This window comes from Gorilla gorilla, chromosome 12 (assembly GCF_029281585.2).
Source record: "Gorilla gorilla gorilla isolate KB3781 chromosome 12, NHGRI_mGorGor1-v2.1_pri, whole genome shotgun sequence".
NCBI lineage: Eukaryota > Metazoa > Chordata > Mammalia > Primates > Hominidae > Gorilla > Gorilla gorilla.
The window spans coordinates 109,360,886-109,379,814 of NC_073236.2; the positions used below are offsets into that span (position 1 = coordinate 109,360,886).

The 18,929-nt window shown below is 35.6% G+C and overlaps 1 protein-coding gene across 10 annotated transcripts in view; it reads right to left on the bottom strand.

Annotated features, from left to right (window-relative positions):
* LCLAT1 (lysocardiolipin acyltransferase 1) overlaps positions 1-18,929 on the bottom strand; it is a 197,241-nt gene that overhangs the window by 98,936 nt on the left and 79,376 nt on the right. For 8 of the 10 annotated variants that reach the window (XM_004029056.5, XM_055378816.2, XM_055378811.2 and 5 more), the window contains 2 exons: positions 18,273-18,441; positions 10,710-10,908 (listed from right to left, as the gene is read on the bottom strand). In XM_004029056.5, coding sequence (XP_004029105.2) covers positions 10,710-10,908; positions 18,273-18,437 — 364 coding nt within the window. In that variant the 5' untranslated portion in view covers positions 18,438-18,441. Of the gene's footprint in view, positions 1-10,709; positions 10,909-18,272; positions 18,442-18,929 lie in introns of those variants that run through there. The other 2 variants (XM_055378818.2, XM_055378819.2) reach the window with 2 other exon arrangements.

Here is an 18,929-nt window from a genome sequence, read left to right on the forward strand (position 1 = left end):
AAGCAGTTTCCATTTTCTAGCATGATGGAGTTAAGACCCTATCAGTCAAATCATCCCTGTAGAAAACAATGACAAAATTTGGACATAAGATAAAGGTAATCATCAGAAGGTACAAGAGAGGGAGCAGAGGCAGACAGACTGGTGGGAGGTCATGTTCACTTGTGGGAAGGGAGATGGAAAGCTCTAAGAGTATGTTCCCTTCTCCAAAGCTTTCAGCCTCGGGCTAAAGGCAGTCCACAGAAAAACATGTGAATACAACACACAACTATAGCAGTGCTGAAAGAAAATGTGTAGTCCTAACCTGTGTTAAAAAAGGAACATGGTATTAGATCAATGGCTTAAGCTTCTATGTTAAGAAACTAAAAAATTTTAAAAAAAGCAAATTAAGCCCAAAGAACATAAAAGTTAGGAAATAATAAAGATAAGAATAGAAATCAGTAAAACTAAAAACACAGATTGATGAGGGGAGGGAAAGAAATCAATGAAACCAAAAGCTGATTATTTTAGGGGAGAGGGGCAAACTCAATAAAACTGACAAAACTCCATCCAGATTGAACAAGAAAAGTGAGAAATAAAAGAAGGGATTAACTACAGACTCTTTAAGCATTAAAAAATTAACAAAATACTATTAACAACTTGATGCCTCAGTTTGACAACTTAGATAACACAATTTCTTGAAAAATTACAAGAAACAGATGAACTAAAGAATTCAATATCAACTCAAAAAATTGAGTTTGTAATTAAAAAGACACCCACTAAAAAAAAACTCCAAGCTTAGATGGCTTCACTGGTGAATTCCTTTAATCATTTAAAGAGGAAATAACATCAGTCCTATACAAACTCTTAACAGAAAACACGCAAGGAGAGAACACTGACCATCTCATTTTATGAGGTCACAAACAGATAAATATCTCACAAGAAAAAAGAACAAAATCCCTAATGAACACAGATATAAAAACCCTTTAAAGCTATTAGCATATCGAATCCAAAAATACATTAAAAAGGTTAAGTGGAGATAATCCTAGAAATGTAAGGTTAGTTTACCATCAGAGATTAACCAATGCAATTTAACATATTAATAGAACAAGGGAGAAAATTCATCTTATTCTAAGAGGTACAGAAAAAGCATTAAAACCAAATTCGACACCATTTTATGATAAAAGTCACAGCAAATCAGGAATAGAAGGGAACTCCTCAACCTGATTAAGAGCATCTGTGAAAAATCTACAGTTAGCATTATACTCAACAGTGAAAGGCTCAAAGCTTTCTACCTAACATCAGGAACACGGCAAGGATGTCTGCCCTCAACACTTCTACTTAACATTATACTAAAAGAATAGCCACCGCAATAAGGCAAAAAAAAAAAAAAGCCATAAAAGTTGAATATTAAAATTAAAATAATATTTACATACAAGCAATGTGATTATGTATAAAGAAACCCTATGGAACCCACAAAGCATGTAGAATAGTTGAATTTTGAAAAGTTGCAAGATACAAAAATCAACTGCATTTCTATAAACTGGCAGCAAACAATTGGAAAGTAAAAATTTAAAACAACTCCAAAACAGCATCAATCAAAAATATTCAGAAACAAATCAAATGCAAGTTGTGAAAGACCTTTATATGAAAAACTACAAGTACTGCAAAGGGAAATTAGATTGAATGAAATCACAATAAAAATCCTGAGGATTTTTTGAAGAAATTACCAAACTTATTTTAAAATTTTAATGGAGAGGAAAAATACTCAAATAGTTGAAAAAAATTTAAAAGAACTGCTGATTTCAATTCTTGCTATAAAATTACAGTATCATGACAGAGTGACATTGATGAAATAACACTTACCGGACAAATAATTTTCAAAAAAGGCGTTAAGTTAGTTGAGTGGATAGTGGGTAGACTTTTTAATAAAAGCTGCTGGAAAACTGGAAAGCTGTATAGGAAAAAAATAAACATTGACCCTGCCTCACAATAAAAACTGAATCAAAATGGGTCATACATAAAGTTAAGAAGTAAGACCATTAAACTTCTTGGGAGGGGAAAATATTTGTGACACAAGGTCAGACAAAGAAAGAACAATAAGAAGAAATGGTTTAAAAAGACCTCATGAAGATAAAGTTTGCTCTTTGAAAGACAGGTTTAAAAAAAGTAGAAAGGTAAACCACAGTCTGGGGTAAAAAACTGCAAAAATCCTATCTATAAAGAGCCTATATCCAGAATTTTTGAAGAACTCTTATAGAGCAATAGTTAGAGAAGAAACAACCCATAAATAAAGGAGAAAAGATATGACTAGAAACATCATAAAACAAGCTATATGAATGGCCAATGAGCACAGGAGAAGAGGATCAAAATCCCTAGTCTTAAGAGAAATGAAAATTGAAACCACAGTAAGTTGCCACAACAAAGCCACAAAAATAGCTGAAGTTAGAAAGACTGATAATACCTAATGCTGACAAGGATATGGGACACCTGGAACTCTCTCTTACACTACTGGTAAAAATGTAAAAGGGGAAAAACTGTATGGAAGTTACAAAGTTACACACACATTTACCATATTATCCAGGGGTTTGGGTGCAAAAGGGCACAAGGATACAACTAACTTGACTGTTGTGAGTTACATGACGGTATGCAATTTAAAACCGGTTAATTTTATTGAATGTAAGTAATACATTAAAAGTAATATAAAGGTATGGTAAATAAAACAGCATGGTACTTATGCATAATTAGATCAACAGAAGAGAACAGAAAGTCTGGGAACAGACCCTATAACAAATAGAAATTCAGAATAAAATAAAACCTGATAAAATGTGACATTTCAAACTAATCAAGAAAAGATTAATTATTCAGAAAAGAGTACTGGGCTTAGTAGCTATTTGGGGGGATAAACAAGAAGTCCCTTTCTCCTAGATTTTTTGTTTAATAACTTTTTTTTTCTTTTTTAAGAGACAGGGTCACACTCTGCTACCCAGGCTGGAGTGCAGTGGTGCAATCATAGCTCAATGTAGCCTAAAACTCCTGGGCTCAACTCCTCAGCCAACCAAAAAGCTGGAATTACCATGCCCAGCTTTCCTAGCTTAGACCAGAGTAAGCAAGACAAGTGAAACCATAAAAGCATGATGGAAAAGCTAAGTTTGCTATAAAATCCAGATGACATAAAAGATTAATCAGTTTGACTATATGAAAACAGTAGTTCCACTAGAAAAAAAATAACCTAAACACAGAAAATGGACAAAAGACAGAGAAAATATTAGCAACTCACCCCAGACAAAATGTTAATATTTCTACTAAGAATTTGTATAACCCAAAAGGATAAAGACTAACATTCCAATAGAAAAATGTCCAGCCTCATTACCTTTAAAAAAAATAAATGTGGCAGGGCGTGGTGGCTCACACCTGTAATCTCAGCACTTTGGGAGGCTAAGGCAGGCGAATCATGAGGTCAGGAGTTCAAGACCAGCTTGGCCAACATGGTGAAACCCTGTCTCTACTTAAAATACAAAAAGTAGCCGGGCGTGGTAGCAGGCACCTGTAATCCCAGCTACTTGGGAGGCTGAGGCAGGAGAATCGCTTGACCCCGGGAGGCGGACATTGCAGTGAGCCGAGATTGCGCCATTGCACTCTAGCCTGGGGGACAAGAGGGAGACTTCGTCTCAAAAAAAAAAAAGAAAGGAAAAGAATGAAAAATAAATATAAACCTACATTGAAATATCTTCTTTATCTAAGTTTGACAAAGACCCAGGTATTTCATAGCACCATGTTTTTGAGAGTCTAATGAAACAGCATATATATTATTGTTTGACATACAAATTGATTTAATTCCTATGGATGGAAATGGACAATATCTCTCATACTCTGATCTAGGTTTCAACTCTTACTGATAAATTCAGTTTTATGTGAAATACTGCACAGACAAAGAAAATCACTGAAACATTATTAGTAAGTGCTGAAGATTGGAAAAATTTAAACAGTGGATGGGTTAAAAATACCATGTATCCTTAAATACTATGATATCATTTAAAAATAATGCAGCAATAGATACACTGACATGCAATAATCTCCAACATATATTGCTAAATACTTTTCTAAAAATATGAAGAACAGTGTATATATTTTGTTACACCCATTTCTATTTAACAAAATTGAGTGCAAGGAAACAATCTGCTTGTCCATGCATGGAATAGCTCTGAAAACAACTGTTAACGACTGTTTTGGGGAAACCGAGTGACTACAGAGCCAGGATGAGACAAAAATGTATCTTCTGTATACAACTCTTTGTAGCTTTTGATTTTGTACAATGTACCTGTTAGTTATAATACATAAAAATTTAAGTAATTAGATATTTTATTTAAAATTAAATATTTTTATGCCTTGACTCTAGAACTAAACAGACCCGGTTTCATAATTTATTGCCACCCCATAGTATCTACGTGGAACAACGCAAATTATTTAACATTCTTAAAACTCCATTTTCTTTAAAAGGATTATGTTATGATATGCAGTTGTGACCTTTAAATAAGATAATGTATATAAAGTCCCTTACACAGTATTCTGTACACAGCACATAACAACAAATTATTAGAGATTCTTTTACCTTTTTCTTCTCCTGAAATTATACCCGAGTTGAAAATTTTTTTGACATCTAATTTAAGATGGACCATGATTAAGAAGTACAAACCATTTATCCAAGAGAAGATTCCTTAAAATGATTAGCGGACAGTTTACTTTAGCATGATCCATACATGGTAATCTAAGGATTTTGTTTATATAGTTTTATAATACATGTTCTTAAATAAGTTGAAGATAGACCAGCCAAGCCTGTTAAAACAGTATATATAACATTAAAAGAGAACATTTAGTGGTGTCTAGATCCTGACTAAACATGCTTGGCTCTAAAGTTTCATTTTTAAAAAAATTAGCCAGGCATCATTGTGCGAGCTTGGATTAATAGTTTTAGCTACTCAGGAGGAGGGTGAGGTGGAAGGACCACTTCAGCCCAGTTCAAGATTGCAGTGAGCTATGATCATGCCACTGTACTCTAGCATGTGTGAGAGTGAGACCCTGTCTGTTTAAAAAAAAAAAAAAAAAAAAAAAAAAAAAAAAGGCCTGGCGCGGTGGCTCAAGCCTGTAATCCCAGCACTTTGGGAGGCTGAGGCGGGCGGATCACGAGGTCAAGAGATCCTGGCCAAAATGGTGAAACCCCATCTCTACTAAAAATACAAAAATTATCTGGGCGTGGTGGCATGCGCCCGTAGTCCCAGCTACTCTGGAGGCTGAGGCAGGAGAATCGCTTGAACCAGGTAGGTGGAGGTTGGAGTGAGCCAATATCACACCACTGCACTCCAGCCTGGGTGACAGAGCCAGACTCCATCTCAAAAAAAAAAAAAAGAGGTTGGGGGAAGTTGGTAGAATTCAGTAGTGAAGCCATCTGGTCCTGAGCTTTTCTTTGCCGGGAGATTTTTTAAATTATTGATTTAATCTCATTACTTGTTATTGGTCTGTTTGGGTTTTCTGTTTTTCCCTTTTTCAATCTTGATAGTTTATATGTTCAGGAATTTATCAATTTCTGCTATGTTTTCCAATTGGCTGGCATATAGTAATTCGTAATATTATCTAATGATCTTTTGTATTTCTGTGGTATCAGTTGTAATATCTCATATTACATTTCTAATTTTTTTATTACAGCTCTAATTTTTTTATTTTTTATTTTTTATTTTTTTTGAGATGGAGTCTGGCTCTGTCACCCCACGCTACAGTGCAGTGGTGCAATCTCAGCTCACTGCAACCTCCACCTCCTGGGTTCAAGCGATCCTCCTGCCTCAGCCTCCCAAGGAGCTGGGATTACAGGTGCCCACCACCACCTAATTTTTGTATTTTAGTAGATATGGGGTTTCATCATGTTGGCCAGGCTGGTCTCCAACTCCTGACTCAGGTGATCCACCCGCCTTGGCCTCCCAAAGTGGTAAAGCCATGAGCACTGCACCTGGCCTAATTTTCTTTTTCATCGTCTCTCTTTGTTACTTAGTCTAACTAATGGTTTATCAGTTTTATTTATCTTTCCAAAAAAATCAACATTCCATTTCATTGACCCTTTGTATTTTTTAGTCTCTATTTTGTTTGGTTCTGCTCTAATCTTTCTTATATCTTTCCTTTTGCTAATTTTCAGTTTGGTTTGTTCTTGCTTTCCTAGTTCATAGAGGTGCATTAGGTTATTTATTTGAAATCTTTTTACTTTTTTGATGTAGGCATTTACTGCTATAAGCTGCGCTCTTACTACTGCTTTTGCTGTATCCTATAGGTTTCGGTATGTTATATTTCTATTTTCATTTGCTTCAATTTTTTTTTTTATTTCATTCTTAATTTCTTCATTGATCCACTGGTCATTCAGAAGCATGTTTAATTTCCAAGTATTGGTACAGTTTCCAAATTTCCTCTTGTTATTAATTTCTAACTTTATTTCATTGTGGTCTGACAGGATACTTAACATAATTTCGATTTTTTAAAATTTGCTGAGACTTGTTTTGTGGCCTAACACACGATCTGTCCTGGAGAATGTTCCATGAATTGATGAAAATAATGTATATTCTGTGGCTGTTAAATATTATTTAAATATCTGTTAGGTCCACTTGGTCTATAATGCAGTTTAAATCCAGTATATGTCTTGGTTGATTTTCTGTCTGGATCATCTATCTGTTGCTGAGAGTGAGGTGCTGAAGTCCTCAACTATTACGATATTGGGGTCTAACGCTCCCTTTAGATCTAACAGTATTTGCTTTATATATCTGGGTGCTCCGGTGTTTGGTGTGCGTGCGTGCGTGTGTGTGTGTGTGTGTGTGTGTGTGTATTTACAATTGTTATATCCTCTCGCTGAATTGATCCCTTTATCACTATATATTAATAATTGCCTTCTTTGTCACTTTTTATGTTGTGGGTTTTTTTCTTTTTTTTAACTTGAAGTCTATCTTATCTGATACACTATACCTACTCCTGCTCATGTTTGGTTTCCATGTGCATAGAATTTCTTTCTCAATTCCTTCATTTTCAGTCTATGTGTTTCTTCACGGGTGAAGTCAGTTTCTTGCAGGCAGCATATAGTTGGGTCCTGCTTTGTATTTTTAAAAAATTCATTCAGCCAGTCTATATTTTTTAAATGGGGAATTTAAATGCTTTACATTCAAGGTTATTAATAGGTGAGGACTTATCCCCACTACTTCTAAATTGATTTCCGGTTATTTTGTATATCTTTTGTATCTTTCTTCCTGTCTTATTGTTTATCTATGCAATTTGGTGACTTTTCTGTAGTGTTAACGTTTGAGTCCCTTCTCTTTTTCATCTATATATCTGTTCTATTAGTGTGTTTTATCTGCATGTTTTCATAATGCTTAGATATCACTTTTTTACTGCAGATGCACAAGTAATTAATCATTTCTTTTAGGGCCAGTCTAGTGATGATAAATTCCCTCACTTTCACTTGTCTGGAAAGACTATGTCTCCTTTATTTCTAAAGAATAGCATTGCCAGTTACAGTATCCTCAGCTGACAGTTTTTTCTTTCAGCATGTTGAATATATCATCCCATTCTCTCCTGGCCTGTAAAGTTTCTGCTAAGAAATCTGCCATTAGTCTGATGGGGATTCCCTTTTATGTGATTTGACACCTTTCTCTAGCTGTTTATAGAATTCTCTCTTGACTTTTGAGAGTTTGACCATAAAGTGCCTTGGAGAAGGCCTTTTCAGCTTCAACCTATTTGAAGATCATTGGGCTTCCTGTATCTGGATGTCCATATTACTCCCAAGACTTGGAAAGTTTTCAGCTATTATTTCACTAAGTAGGTTTCAATGCCTTTTTTCACCTCTTCTTCTCCAACTCCCATAATGCAAAAATTGATCGCTTAATGATGTTCCACATGTTCTGTAAGCTTTCTTCATTCTTTCTTTTGATCTGGCTGGGTTATTTGAAAACATGTGTTTTCAGGTTCAGAAATTCTTTCTTCTGCTTGATCTAGTTTATTGTTGAAGCTCTTGATTTTATTTTTATTTCATTTACTGAATTTTTCAGTTTTGAGATTTGATTCTTTTTTATGATATCTACCATTTTCCTGAATTTTTCATTGAGATCATGAATTGTTTCCTGATGGTGTTGAATCCTTTATCTGTGCTCTCTTGTGTTTTGCTGAGTTCCCTTAAGATCTTTATTTTGAATTCCTTTTCAGGCATTTGATAGGCTTCCTTTACTTTGGGGTATATTAACTGGAGAATTCTTGTGTTCCTTTGGAGGTATCAAGTTTCCCTGCCTTTTCACGTTTCCTGTGTTCCTACACTGGTATCTGTGCATATGATGGAAGAGCCACTTTTTCCAATTTTATGATACAGCTTTCATAGGGAAAAACTTTTTCCTGTAGATATGTCATATAGTCTCAGTTGGGTAGGGTGCCTTGACTTTGGTTCCATGTAAGAACAGTAATATAGACTCCATATGATTTCTTCAGCTTTTATCAACATCAGTGGTGTCTACCGAGTGCCTCACTGGCCTAGGCTGCAGCTGTTTGTGGATGCTGTGGTGTGGCTTTACTGGAAGCAAGAACACTGGGAAGGCAAGTCTTTTTTGACCCTGGGGGGTGAACACAACGTGTGCACACAATGCTCTACCATTAGATGGGACAGAATTGCCAGCAAGCCCCAGGTGCATGTCATTCTACTCTTAATCTTCTTCTCCCCACTCTCAGTACTCCTCATAAAGACAGGAGGGCAGAAGGGAATGTTTTGGAACTTATTTCTCTTCACAAATCAATTGAACACTCATGGCATTATTTGTCTTCTCATACTAAAAGAGATGGGTGATACATGGTTTTCCTTCCTCTCCTGCTTGATTTCATAATTTTTTTTAAATTAGGGTGAAGAAAAATACACAGCTGCCATTGTCCTACAAAAACCTCTGTAAGAAGACTTTTAATTATGGATTCAATCTCTATTAGACACATAACTGTGGCTTTTTCATTTTCTGTTAATGTCAGATTTTGTCAGTTGTATTTTTCTGTATTTTTTAAATCTCATATACACTTTTAAAGTCATTGGTATAACGTTATTCTTAATATCCTGTTAGTATATCTCATGTAGAATCAATCTTGCTACTGGTAATATGTGCCTTCTCTTTTATTTATCAGTCCTCTTAGGGATGTGGCAGTTTTTAAAATACTGAGACCTTAGACACATCTTCAATCTGTGGGGCTATGCTCCCTCCTCTAGAATCTCTGAGGATGGTAACTGCTTCCACCAATAACATATGATAGGAGTGATATTGTTTGAATTCTAAGGGTAGGTCATAAAATACCTTGCAGCTTCTTGCTGGTTCTCAAGTGAAAGTGTTCTCTAAGGAAAGCCAGCTGCCATGTAAGAAATCTGAGATCACTATATTGGAAAAGTGGCAAAGAGAAAGATAAAGATATAAGTACAAAGGCAATTAAAACACAAACAGTTGGCCGGGCGCAGTGGCTCACGCCTGTTCCAGCACTTTGGGAGGCCAACGCAGGCGGCTTACGAGGTCAGGAGATCAAGACCATCCTGGCTAACACGGTGAAACCCCGTCTCTACTAAAAATACCAAAAAATTAGCCAGGCGTGGTGGCTGGCGCCTGTGGTCCCAGCTACTTGGGAGGCTAAGCCAGGAGAACAGCGTGAACCTGCGAGGTGGAGCTTGCAGTGAGCCGGAGCTTGCAGTGAGCCCAGATTGCACCACTGCACTCCAGCCTGAGTGACAGAGAGAGACTCCGTCTCCCAAACACACACACACACACACACACACACACACAAACAGTAAATCAACTACAAACACCCTTGCTAGTCTATCCTTACTAGTCTATCCTGTGAGGGCCTGCCCTTTGCCCTCACAAATCATAAACCATGTCAGTACACTAATAGAGGAATGGTTTAAGAGGGTACATAGTTTAAGTAAGAAATGTTACCTAGGTAAACCACAGAAGTATAAATGTAATTAACGAGGCTGTCAGGAGGATATAGTGGGTACTTCATATACCCATGTGAATACCTGGTTTGAATATATTTATAATCTTTCCCCTCCCTTTTTCACATTAAGTAGCAAGTTGAGAAAGGAGGCCATTTATTTTTAACATGCAATGTTGAAATATCCCTACTTCTCCAACACACAATGAACATGTTGTATTCCTAGCCATTTAAAATAAACATTTCCAGGAACTTTAATATTATATTATACAAGCGCGATAAAAACATTTTTTAAAAAAAGTTATAGATTGGGGAAGTTCAGAAAGTACTAGCACCTAGCATAATGAATGCTTCGAACCTACATATTCAATTAATAGTTACTACATGAATATGAATGAATCAGTCAATGTCAAGTACTTTATCAGCACAGACCAGTTTCTGGCCGAAATCACAAGTACTACCTGCAATAAAAAGTTACCAAACTATTAATTCATATCCTTCAATGCTGTGGTCCTCAGATACTATATATCCATTTCCTTGAGAACAGTTTATTTTCTCTTTCAGAGTAATATTTTTTAAAAACAGATTAAAATAAAGTCATCTGCCATAGCAGATCCACTAAAGACAAAAGAACCAGAGATTGTTTTTGGCCCAATGAGCAAAAAAATGGAATCGCTTTAATGCTTAAGTCAGTTTTACAGTGGGTGCATTACATCTAAAATGAATGAACCACTTAAAATAATGTGTGAATAACCTACCAAATCCAGGAACACCTTTGAGACTCGCTTTGAGGCAAATTTTCTCCAATCTGAGGTAGCTATATCGCATCAGACAATTCCATAGGAACATCCAGTCCATTCTTGTCCGATGGTTCATGATAATGACACTTCTTTCTCCAGGAACAAATGCATCCCCAGTTATAATCACTTTTACACCAAACATGGTCTCCAATAATGCCTAAGAAAACAATACAGATATACAGCAAATTAAAGTTATGATTTTCCATAGGTAAATTTTATCATGCCCTATAAATAAATCTTATGATTTCTAACATGTAAAAGTTAGTATTTCCCATGATCCTTGCTTCTATAATAAAAAATTGAGTGGTGAGGTTATCTAGAAGAATGAGAATATCAAGCACTATTTCTATTTTAAGCTTCTATGATGTCCTAATTAAAAAATGCTGATTGTCCTTGAAATCAAGATATCTTATTAAGCAAAAAGTATAAAAGGTGAATATCAATATTCTACTGTGTAATATTTTAAGGATATAGATATTGTAACATTATTACCTTTTTTTCTAGAAAGAACAGTCAAAGAATTAGCACTGGGTACAGGGGAAAAAAGAAAATCCCAGAAAGGTAAACTGTTCACTTTATAGCATCCTGTACTATGATGTTTTAAAAACAAAAACATAGATCTTATTTATTTTGACACTATGTAAAGAATAAATTAACTATACATCTACTAAAATACTACAAGCCTTAGTACCTAGAACGTAGTAATGTTCAAATAATTGCTGAATTTCCTTAATTTGCTTTTCTGATGGGCCAGGTATATAATACATATGAAGTATTTAGAAAAACAATATATTATAGACTTATGAGTTCTTGAAAGTAAAATAACAGATTACAATAGAAGCTGATTATTGATTTCAAACTCTCTGAATTCTCAATTTACATGTAACAAATTTACTAGTTAATATTTGACTTATTAATAAAGAGAGAAATTGATCTAAAGGCAAATATACGATACAGAATCAAAAGTTCTCTTTGCGAATATCATGATAATCTTGAACAAGGTATAGCCAATAGACAAACTGTGTTATACTCATATAATGGAAAAATGATACAACAATGAAAGTAGATGAACTACAAGTACCTACAGCAACATGAAAGTTACACAGAAGCATAATTTTGAGAGACAGCAAAACAAACAAAAATATATGCAATAAATGTCAATATATAAGACTTTCTAAAAGATTAAGATATTTTAAAGATGATTATATAGATGCTAAAATTATAAAGAACAAGAAGAAAATAACTATCTTAAAAGTCAGATTAATGACTACTTCTACCAAAAGGAGGGTGTTTTCATTGGAAGTCTAGGTAGCTTGCCGGAGAACTGAGAATGCTGTATTTCTTGACCTGGTTGACAGTTACACGCAAAATTTTTCATTAAATTGTACATTTGTGTTTTAATAACTTTTCGGTATGTTTGCTATACTTCACAACAAAAAAGCATTTTTTTAAAAATGCAATATGAAGCAGTAAGACTTTGAAAAACATAACAGGATCAATAAAACAAAGGTTCAAAATAATATTAGCTAAAGAAATATACTAGAAAGTAAAAAGAAGTTAGAAAAGTTATATGTCCAAATTGTTACAGAGTCAAAGTGTTAACATCCTGATACAAAATCATTTGGGCTAAGTAGCTACAGATACCCATCGGTCCTCATTAAGTTACTTTCCCACAGATGAGGTTCACTTTCAGCACGGGTATTTAATCCAGTTATCTATTATGTCCTAGAACGATGGCCTCCAAGAGGTCAATAAAAATGTATTTCTCTTAAGCTGTATATAAAGATATGTCAATGTGTACACATACTTTGCTAGGTAAAATGCTTGCAGTTTTCATCAGATTTTCAAAAGGGTCCATAACCGCTCAACTAATTATAACCCCTACTCCAAAACGTCCCTTGAAAGTGAAATACCTACATGGAAGACCTCCTGGTAAAAAGGATCATGGCAGAGTCCTACAGGTGTGGATCCACAGCAAAAAATGTCCCTTTTTCTTTTTTTTCTTTTGAGACGGAGTCTCACTCTGTTGCCCAGGCTGGAGTGTAGTGGCGCGATCTCGGCTCACTGCAACCTCTGCCTCCTGGGTTCAAGTGATTCTCCTGCCTCAGCCTCCCGAGTAGCTGGAATTACAGGTGCCCGCCACCACACCCAGCTAATATTTTGTATTTTCAGTAGAGACAGGATTTCACCACGTTGGCCAGCCTGGTCTTGAACTCCTGAACTTGTGACTCGCCCGCCTTGGCCTCCCAAAGTGCTGGGATTACAGGCATGAGCCACCGTGCCCGGCCAAGAGTTAAAAATCTTAAGCCTATAAATTCCAAACCTCAAATCTAACCCTATATATGCAATCTCTAATATATGATACCTATAGATCCCAAACAATCCTTTGCTTTTCATTATGAAAAATAACATAAAAAATCCAAGACTGGGATGGGTGTGGTGGCTCACATATGTAATCCCAGCACTTTGGGAGGCTAAGGCAGGAAGATCGGTTGAAGCCAGGAGTTTGAAACTAGCCTAGGCAACATAGCAAGACTCCAGCTCTACAAAAAATTTTTAAAAGCCAGGCATTGTGGAACATGCCCAGAGCCTTAGCTACGCAGGAGGCTGAGGCAGAAGGATTACTCGAGTCCAGGAATTTCAGGTTACAGTGAGATCTGACTGCACCACTACACTCCAGCTGGGCAAGAGAGTGTCGTCTCCAAAAAAGCAACGACAACAACAACCAAGACCGTGTGTCCAGGAACATCTCATATAACATGACATCCTCTCCCTTGACATCCAGCATTCTACCAGAATATGCCTGAAAGTTATAAATAACCTTTGGGCAGCCAAGATCTCAAGTCCACATTAATCGGCTGTAATACCAGATGAGACATATCCAGTCAACCTTATTTACAGCTCCTGCAAAGGCAGAAAAACAAATATACTACACAGAAATAAAGCTGTAATATCTATACAGAACTCCAGAATTCAATTAATCCAGACTAAAAGACTGGGAAAAAAGACACTATTCTCACATTTCTCATGTTTACTTTATTGCTAGTATAGGAGATAATAGTGTCAACAGTAATAAATCTAACAAAATTTTATAATGCATTGTTTCTTATATTGAAGAGTAACAATTCTGATAATTTTTACCTAATTGGTCAAAGATTTCTCTGTGTATTATTTAATAGAAATACGGAAGCATTTTCCAAGGATCTTTTATATACCACTACTTACTATGTCCAAGTGTTCCATTGTGTATAAAAACACAAAGATGAGAGTGGTTCCTCTCAACATCACAGAGAAAGTTTTACCATCATGCCTGCTGCTCTCACTCTCATTTATCATTCTGATGGATCTTTACTTAGTCTGAGGTAATAACAACTCATCTCCATGTCTGCTTTTGCTTTTCAGGCTCAGATTAGGTCTGGTTCTCCAAATCCCTAGCTACTTGAGGCTTTGCAATCCCAACTCATTCTTCAAAACACTGAGCACCCACTTTGTTAAGAGCAACAGTGTAGACAAAAATCACATTCAGCAATCTATGTTTATTCAACACCTGTTTTGTGCTAGGACTGGAATGGTATCAGAAGGCTGTGGAAGAAACTTGTGCCCTGGGTAGACAGTTAGAAAATGACCTCTAAATTCCTAAGGCATGATTTATGGTGAAAGGACAGAACTCTAAGTAATTTTCATAATCCCAGGTAGTAATCAGACTGTTGGTTAGTTAGAATTTTGAGAAGCAAAAACTGCTCTGAGCACATGGTGAGTTTGACCCTTACAATATTGATTATGTTGAACAGAATGGTCCAAAAATAAAAGGAACAAAGGCATGCACTCCGAATTATAGAAACATTCAAAGAAAGACTGAATGGTCACCCTGCAGATTGTTCTAGAACGGATTCTTGCCCACAGAGTTAGGTTAGACAAAGTGACCTCTAAGTCTCATCTAAGATTCTAAAACATTTCACTGCTATGCCTCTTTTAGCACAGAAAATGTGCTCCTTAAAAATAGTAAGACAAGAAAAATCTTGCCAACAAAATCATTTTAATCCACAAGAGAAACTTAATGAAAGAGAAGATCATTTTGTGACTATTTTTGTGAAGCAATAATTAGTTTAAGTGCATTTATCCTAATTTATTTTTAGTGGAAAATTATTTTTAACTGTTTGGGATTGCTTAAAATAAAGTACATCAATAAGGGATAGAAGAATAACTTTTAGATTAAATTCACTCTGAATTTAAAAAGAATATATTTTATTATTGCTTAAAAACTCCTTTAGCTCCTTGTACGAGTATGAGATAAAAGGTGATTAAAGACACCCTTGATGGTTCTTCTGTTTCTTTCAACAGAGATGTTCACTATCTCAAAACTAGAATATCAATTTTTCTGTAACCTAGCTATAAGGAATTCAACATCTATACATTTCTTAACTAAAAAAACTTTCTCTGTCTGATATGCTGTAACTAGTAAACTAAACAGCTGAGTGACAGCAGTTTTCCAAATGTATACTAATTTTTTACTAGTACTGTGGTAGTTAAATCCTACCCATGTGTTAAACTGTCCAAACAGCTAATAAGACAAAAGTTAGGAATAGGTGAAATTATCTTTGAAAATCTCATAGGATGGTGCATCTCAAAAGCTCACACTATCAGTGAGTCCAGCTCAGCCAATCTTCTCCCAAAATTGTACTATATTGATATTACCCTACCTGACCATCAGACAAAGTGATTGGTTTGTATATTGTTTAAAAATATCTATGTTTAAACACAAGAATCACACTCAGAAAAGAACCACTCATATTTCCCATTTCATCTCACATGAAGCAGAAAAAAATTCATTCTCTTCTCTGCCCACTATTCCCTTACCTATCTTAGTGCATGTAATTGAAACTGTACAAATACTGTAGGTGTATAATGTAATTCTGCAGTAATAGTAATGCTACTAGCAGTAATAATAGCAGAAATAGCTATTGCAGAATTTGTTTGGTAACTTGTCCTATAAATACCAGCATTTCTTCCAGATTAAGAATTTTAACTGTGCACATGGCTGCCCAGAAAAAAAAGACATTTCCCAGATTCTATTACAGCTTTTAGCTGCTCTTACCAATAGAGTAAGCAAAAGTGATATGTGCAACTTGCTATGTACTAGACACGTGAGTCACTGGTATAGAAAGAAAGCATTTGCTCTGGACTTCCTCCAGAGTGGGGCAAAGAAGTGGCAGTGACCCAGTCTTGACCAAATACAAGAGGACATTATACCAGGCTGGAGGCCAAGCTAGGTGGATTAACAGGATAGAAGACATCTGAACCCTTTGATGACATCAGGGACCGTAGGGACCTTGCCAGCCTGGACCTGTAAGTCAACATAGTTCTACTGTAATGGAACCACTATATTTTGAATTTTCTTCAAAACACCAGTTTAGCCTAAAATTAATATAAAAGCAAAACTAAAACTAAAACTAAAATTAATATAATACCAAATATTTACTGTGTACTTACCAAATGGCAAGCATTATACTAAAAAGGCTATATACTTATTACCTCATTTAGTCATTACAATGACTCTCTGATGTAAGTAGGTAGTATTAAGACTCCTTTTTATAGAGATGAAGAAACAAAAGCTTACAATGAGGCTAAGGAGCTTAGCCAAGTTCAAATGACTAGAAAGTGGGAAGGCCAATAGTGAAACCAAATATCTGTCTGCAATGTCTGTGAAAATAAGCACTCTGCTTATGCTCGCTCTCCAAAAATTAGAGTGACTGGACACTGTAAAGCATTACGACTGTAGTAATTTTTACCAATTCTCAGAACTCTCAAGGTTTTGGCAGAAAGATTCAACAAAAATGTGTGGTTCATAATTAAAGGATTATATACTATAGAAAACTGATGACATTTAGAAAACGGAGTACAGTAACAATACATGACTGTTACAAAAAATCTTTTACCTCTGAATGCTTGCTTTACAATCAGATACACAATTCTGAATCCAGAATAGATCTCAAAGATCATTTACTCCAATTTCTTTATTTTACAGATGATGAAACAAACACTAAAAATAGTTACATAAATGACATGAAAACAGTCAAATGTTTCAATAGGAAATGTCTCTGATTTTATGATGACAGCAAAATTACTTAACATACAGTTTGTAGATGACGTTTTAGAAGTATCTACTTGTGATGATTAATATTACGTAAACTGAACAGTATTCTTATTTTACTTAATATATGTATATAGAGAAATACCCACCTTGTAAATAGAGAGTGATAGTGGTTAAGCAGCAACAAAAAATGAGTATTTTATGGCAAATGGTATATGTTTAGGGTTGCAATGAAACACTGGGCTTCATATCTTTAAAGCTAATTTAAAAATGTAACTCTAAAAATTAATAGTCTTAGAAGTCAACTTCTGTCCTCTAAAAAAAGAAAAAGACTTTTAGTCAAATGAAAGCCAGAAAAGAAATTAGTCAAGCTTTGTAAATCTACAATTAGGATAAGATATTTTAGGTAGAGGACTATTATCTCCTCAAGGACAGAGATCATATCTGTCCTTTTCATCACTGCATCCTAGCAAAATGCTAGGTACATGGTAGACAATAAAAAATTGCTGGATGAACATTAAGAGATCCTGCCAACTACTCTTGCAATCCAATCACAAAACAAAGCATACTTATATTAAAAAGGCAAGAAGAAATTTTGCCTAAAAGACTGGCCCTGACAGAGTAAAAGGTACTAGACATCATCCAGCTGACTTAAAGGAAAATATGGCTATAATTAATAAATAGATGAGAAATCTCAAGAAAGTAACAGAACCAATAAAGAACCCAAAATAAATTCCAGAACTTACAGTATTTTAAATAAAAATTCACTAGATGAACAAAACAGCAGATTAAAGATGATAGAAGAAAGGGTCATTGAGCTTGAAAACAGACAAATAGAAATCATTCAATATGAAAAATACAGGGAAAAAATACAGGGGAAGAAAAAAGGAAGAGAGCCTTTGTGACATACGTGACAAGACAATCAATCTAACATACGTATAATTGTAGTCCCAAAATGAGGAGAGAGAGAATAAGGCAGAAAAAAATGTGAAAAAAATAACGGTCTAAAATTTCCCAGTTAAAAAAATATAAAAACCAACCAACCTATGTATCTAAGAAGCCCAATGGAACACAGCAAAATACATGCAGCCCTCCACATCCCTGTGTTCAGCATTTGTGAATTCAACCAATCATGGATCAAATATATTCACGGGAAAAAAGGATGGCTAAGCCTGTACTGAGGATGCACAGACTTTTTTTTCCTGTCATTCCCTAAGCAATACAATTCCCTAACAATAACAACTATTTACATAGCATTTACGTTGTAGTCGGTATTATAAGCAATCTAGAGATTATTTAAAGCGTACAGAAGGATGTGCATAGGATATGTGCAAATACTGTAGGGACTTGTACATCCATGGATTTAGGTATCTGTCGGGGTGGGGAGCACTCTAGTACAAGCAGACAGTCTCCTCTGGTGTGTAACTTACCACAGGTAGGGTGAGCCATGTTGCCACAAGGCGGTTGTTGATCCAGCGATACCAAGATGGGTTTACAAACATCAAAGGTAAAAAGGGACCCAGCATGAAAATGCTTCCAAAAAAGCTTCCCCAAAACAGAGTCAGTATAAAGTAAATCCCTTTCCATGACATCATGATTCTGAAAGATATAAAAAAGGATATATTTTGTTACTATACATTTAATGGCTCGAATTCAATTTCAGGATGGAGCATAAAATGATCACTAATTTTAGGGCCACAGAAAGGCTCTAAGAAACAATACAAGAGTCTGAATTTCAAAGAGGTGACCCTCCTACATGCTCTACTGGTCTAACAAGTTGCCAGTACATTAGAAATTGATATTCTCTGGTCGGGTGCAGCGACTCACGCTGCAATCCCAGCACTTTAGGAGGCTGAAGCAGGCGGATCACTTGAGGCCAGGAGTTTGAGACCAGCCTGGCCAACATGGTGAAACCCCATCTCTACTAAAAATACAAAACTTAGCCAGCTGTGGTAGTGTGCCTGTAATCCCAGCTACGTGGGAGGCTGAGGTAGATGTTACAGTGAGCCGAGATCGCACCACTGCACTCCAGCTGGGACGACAGAGTGAGACTGTTTCAAAAAAAAAGAAACTGATACTCTCAACAG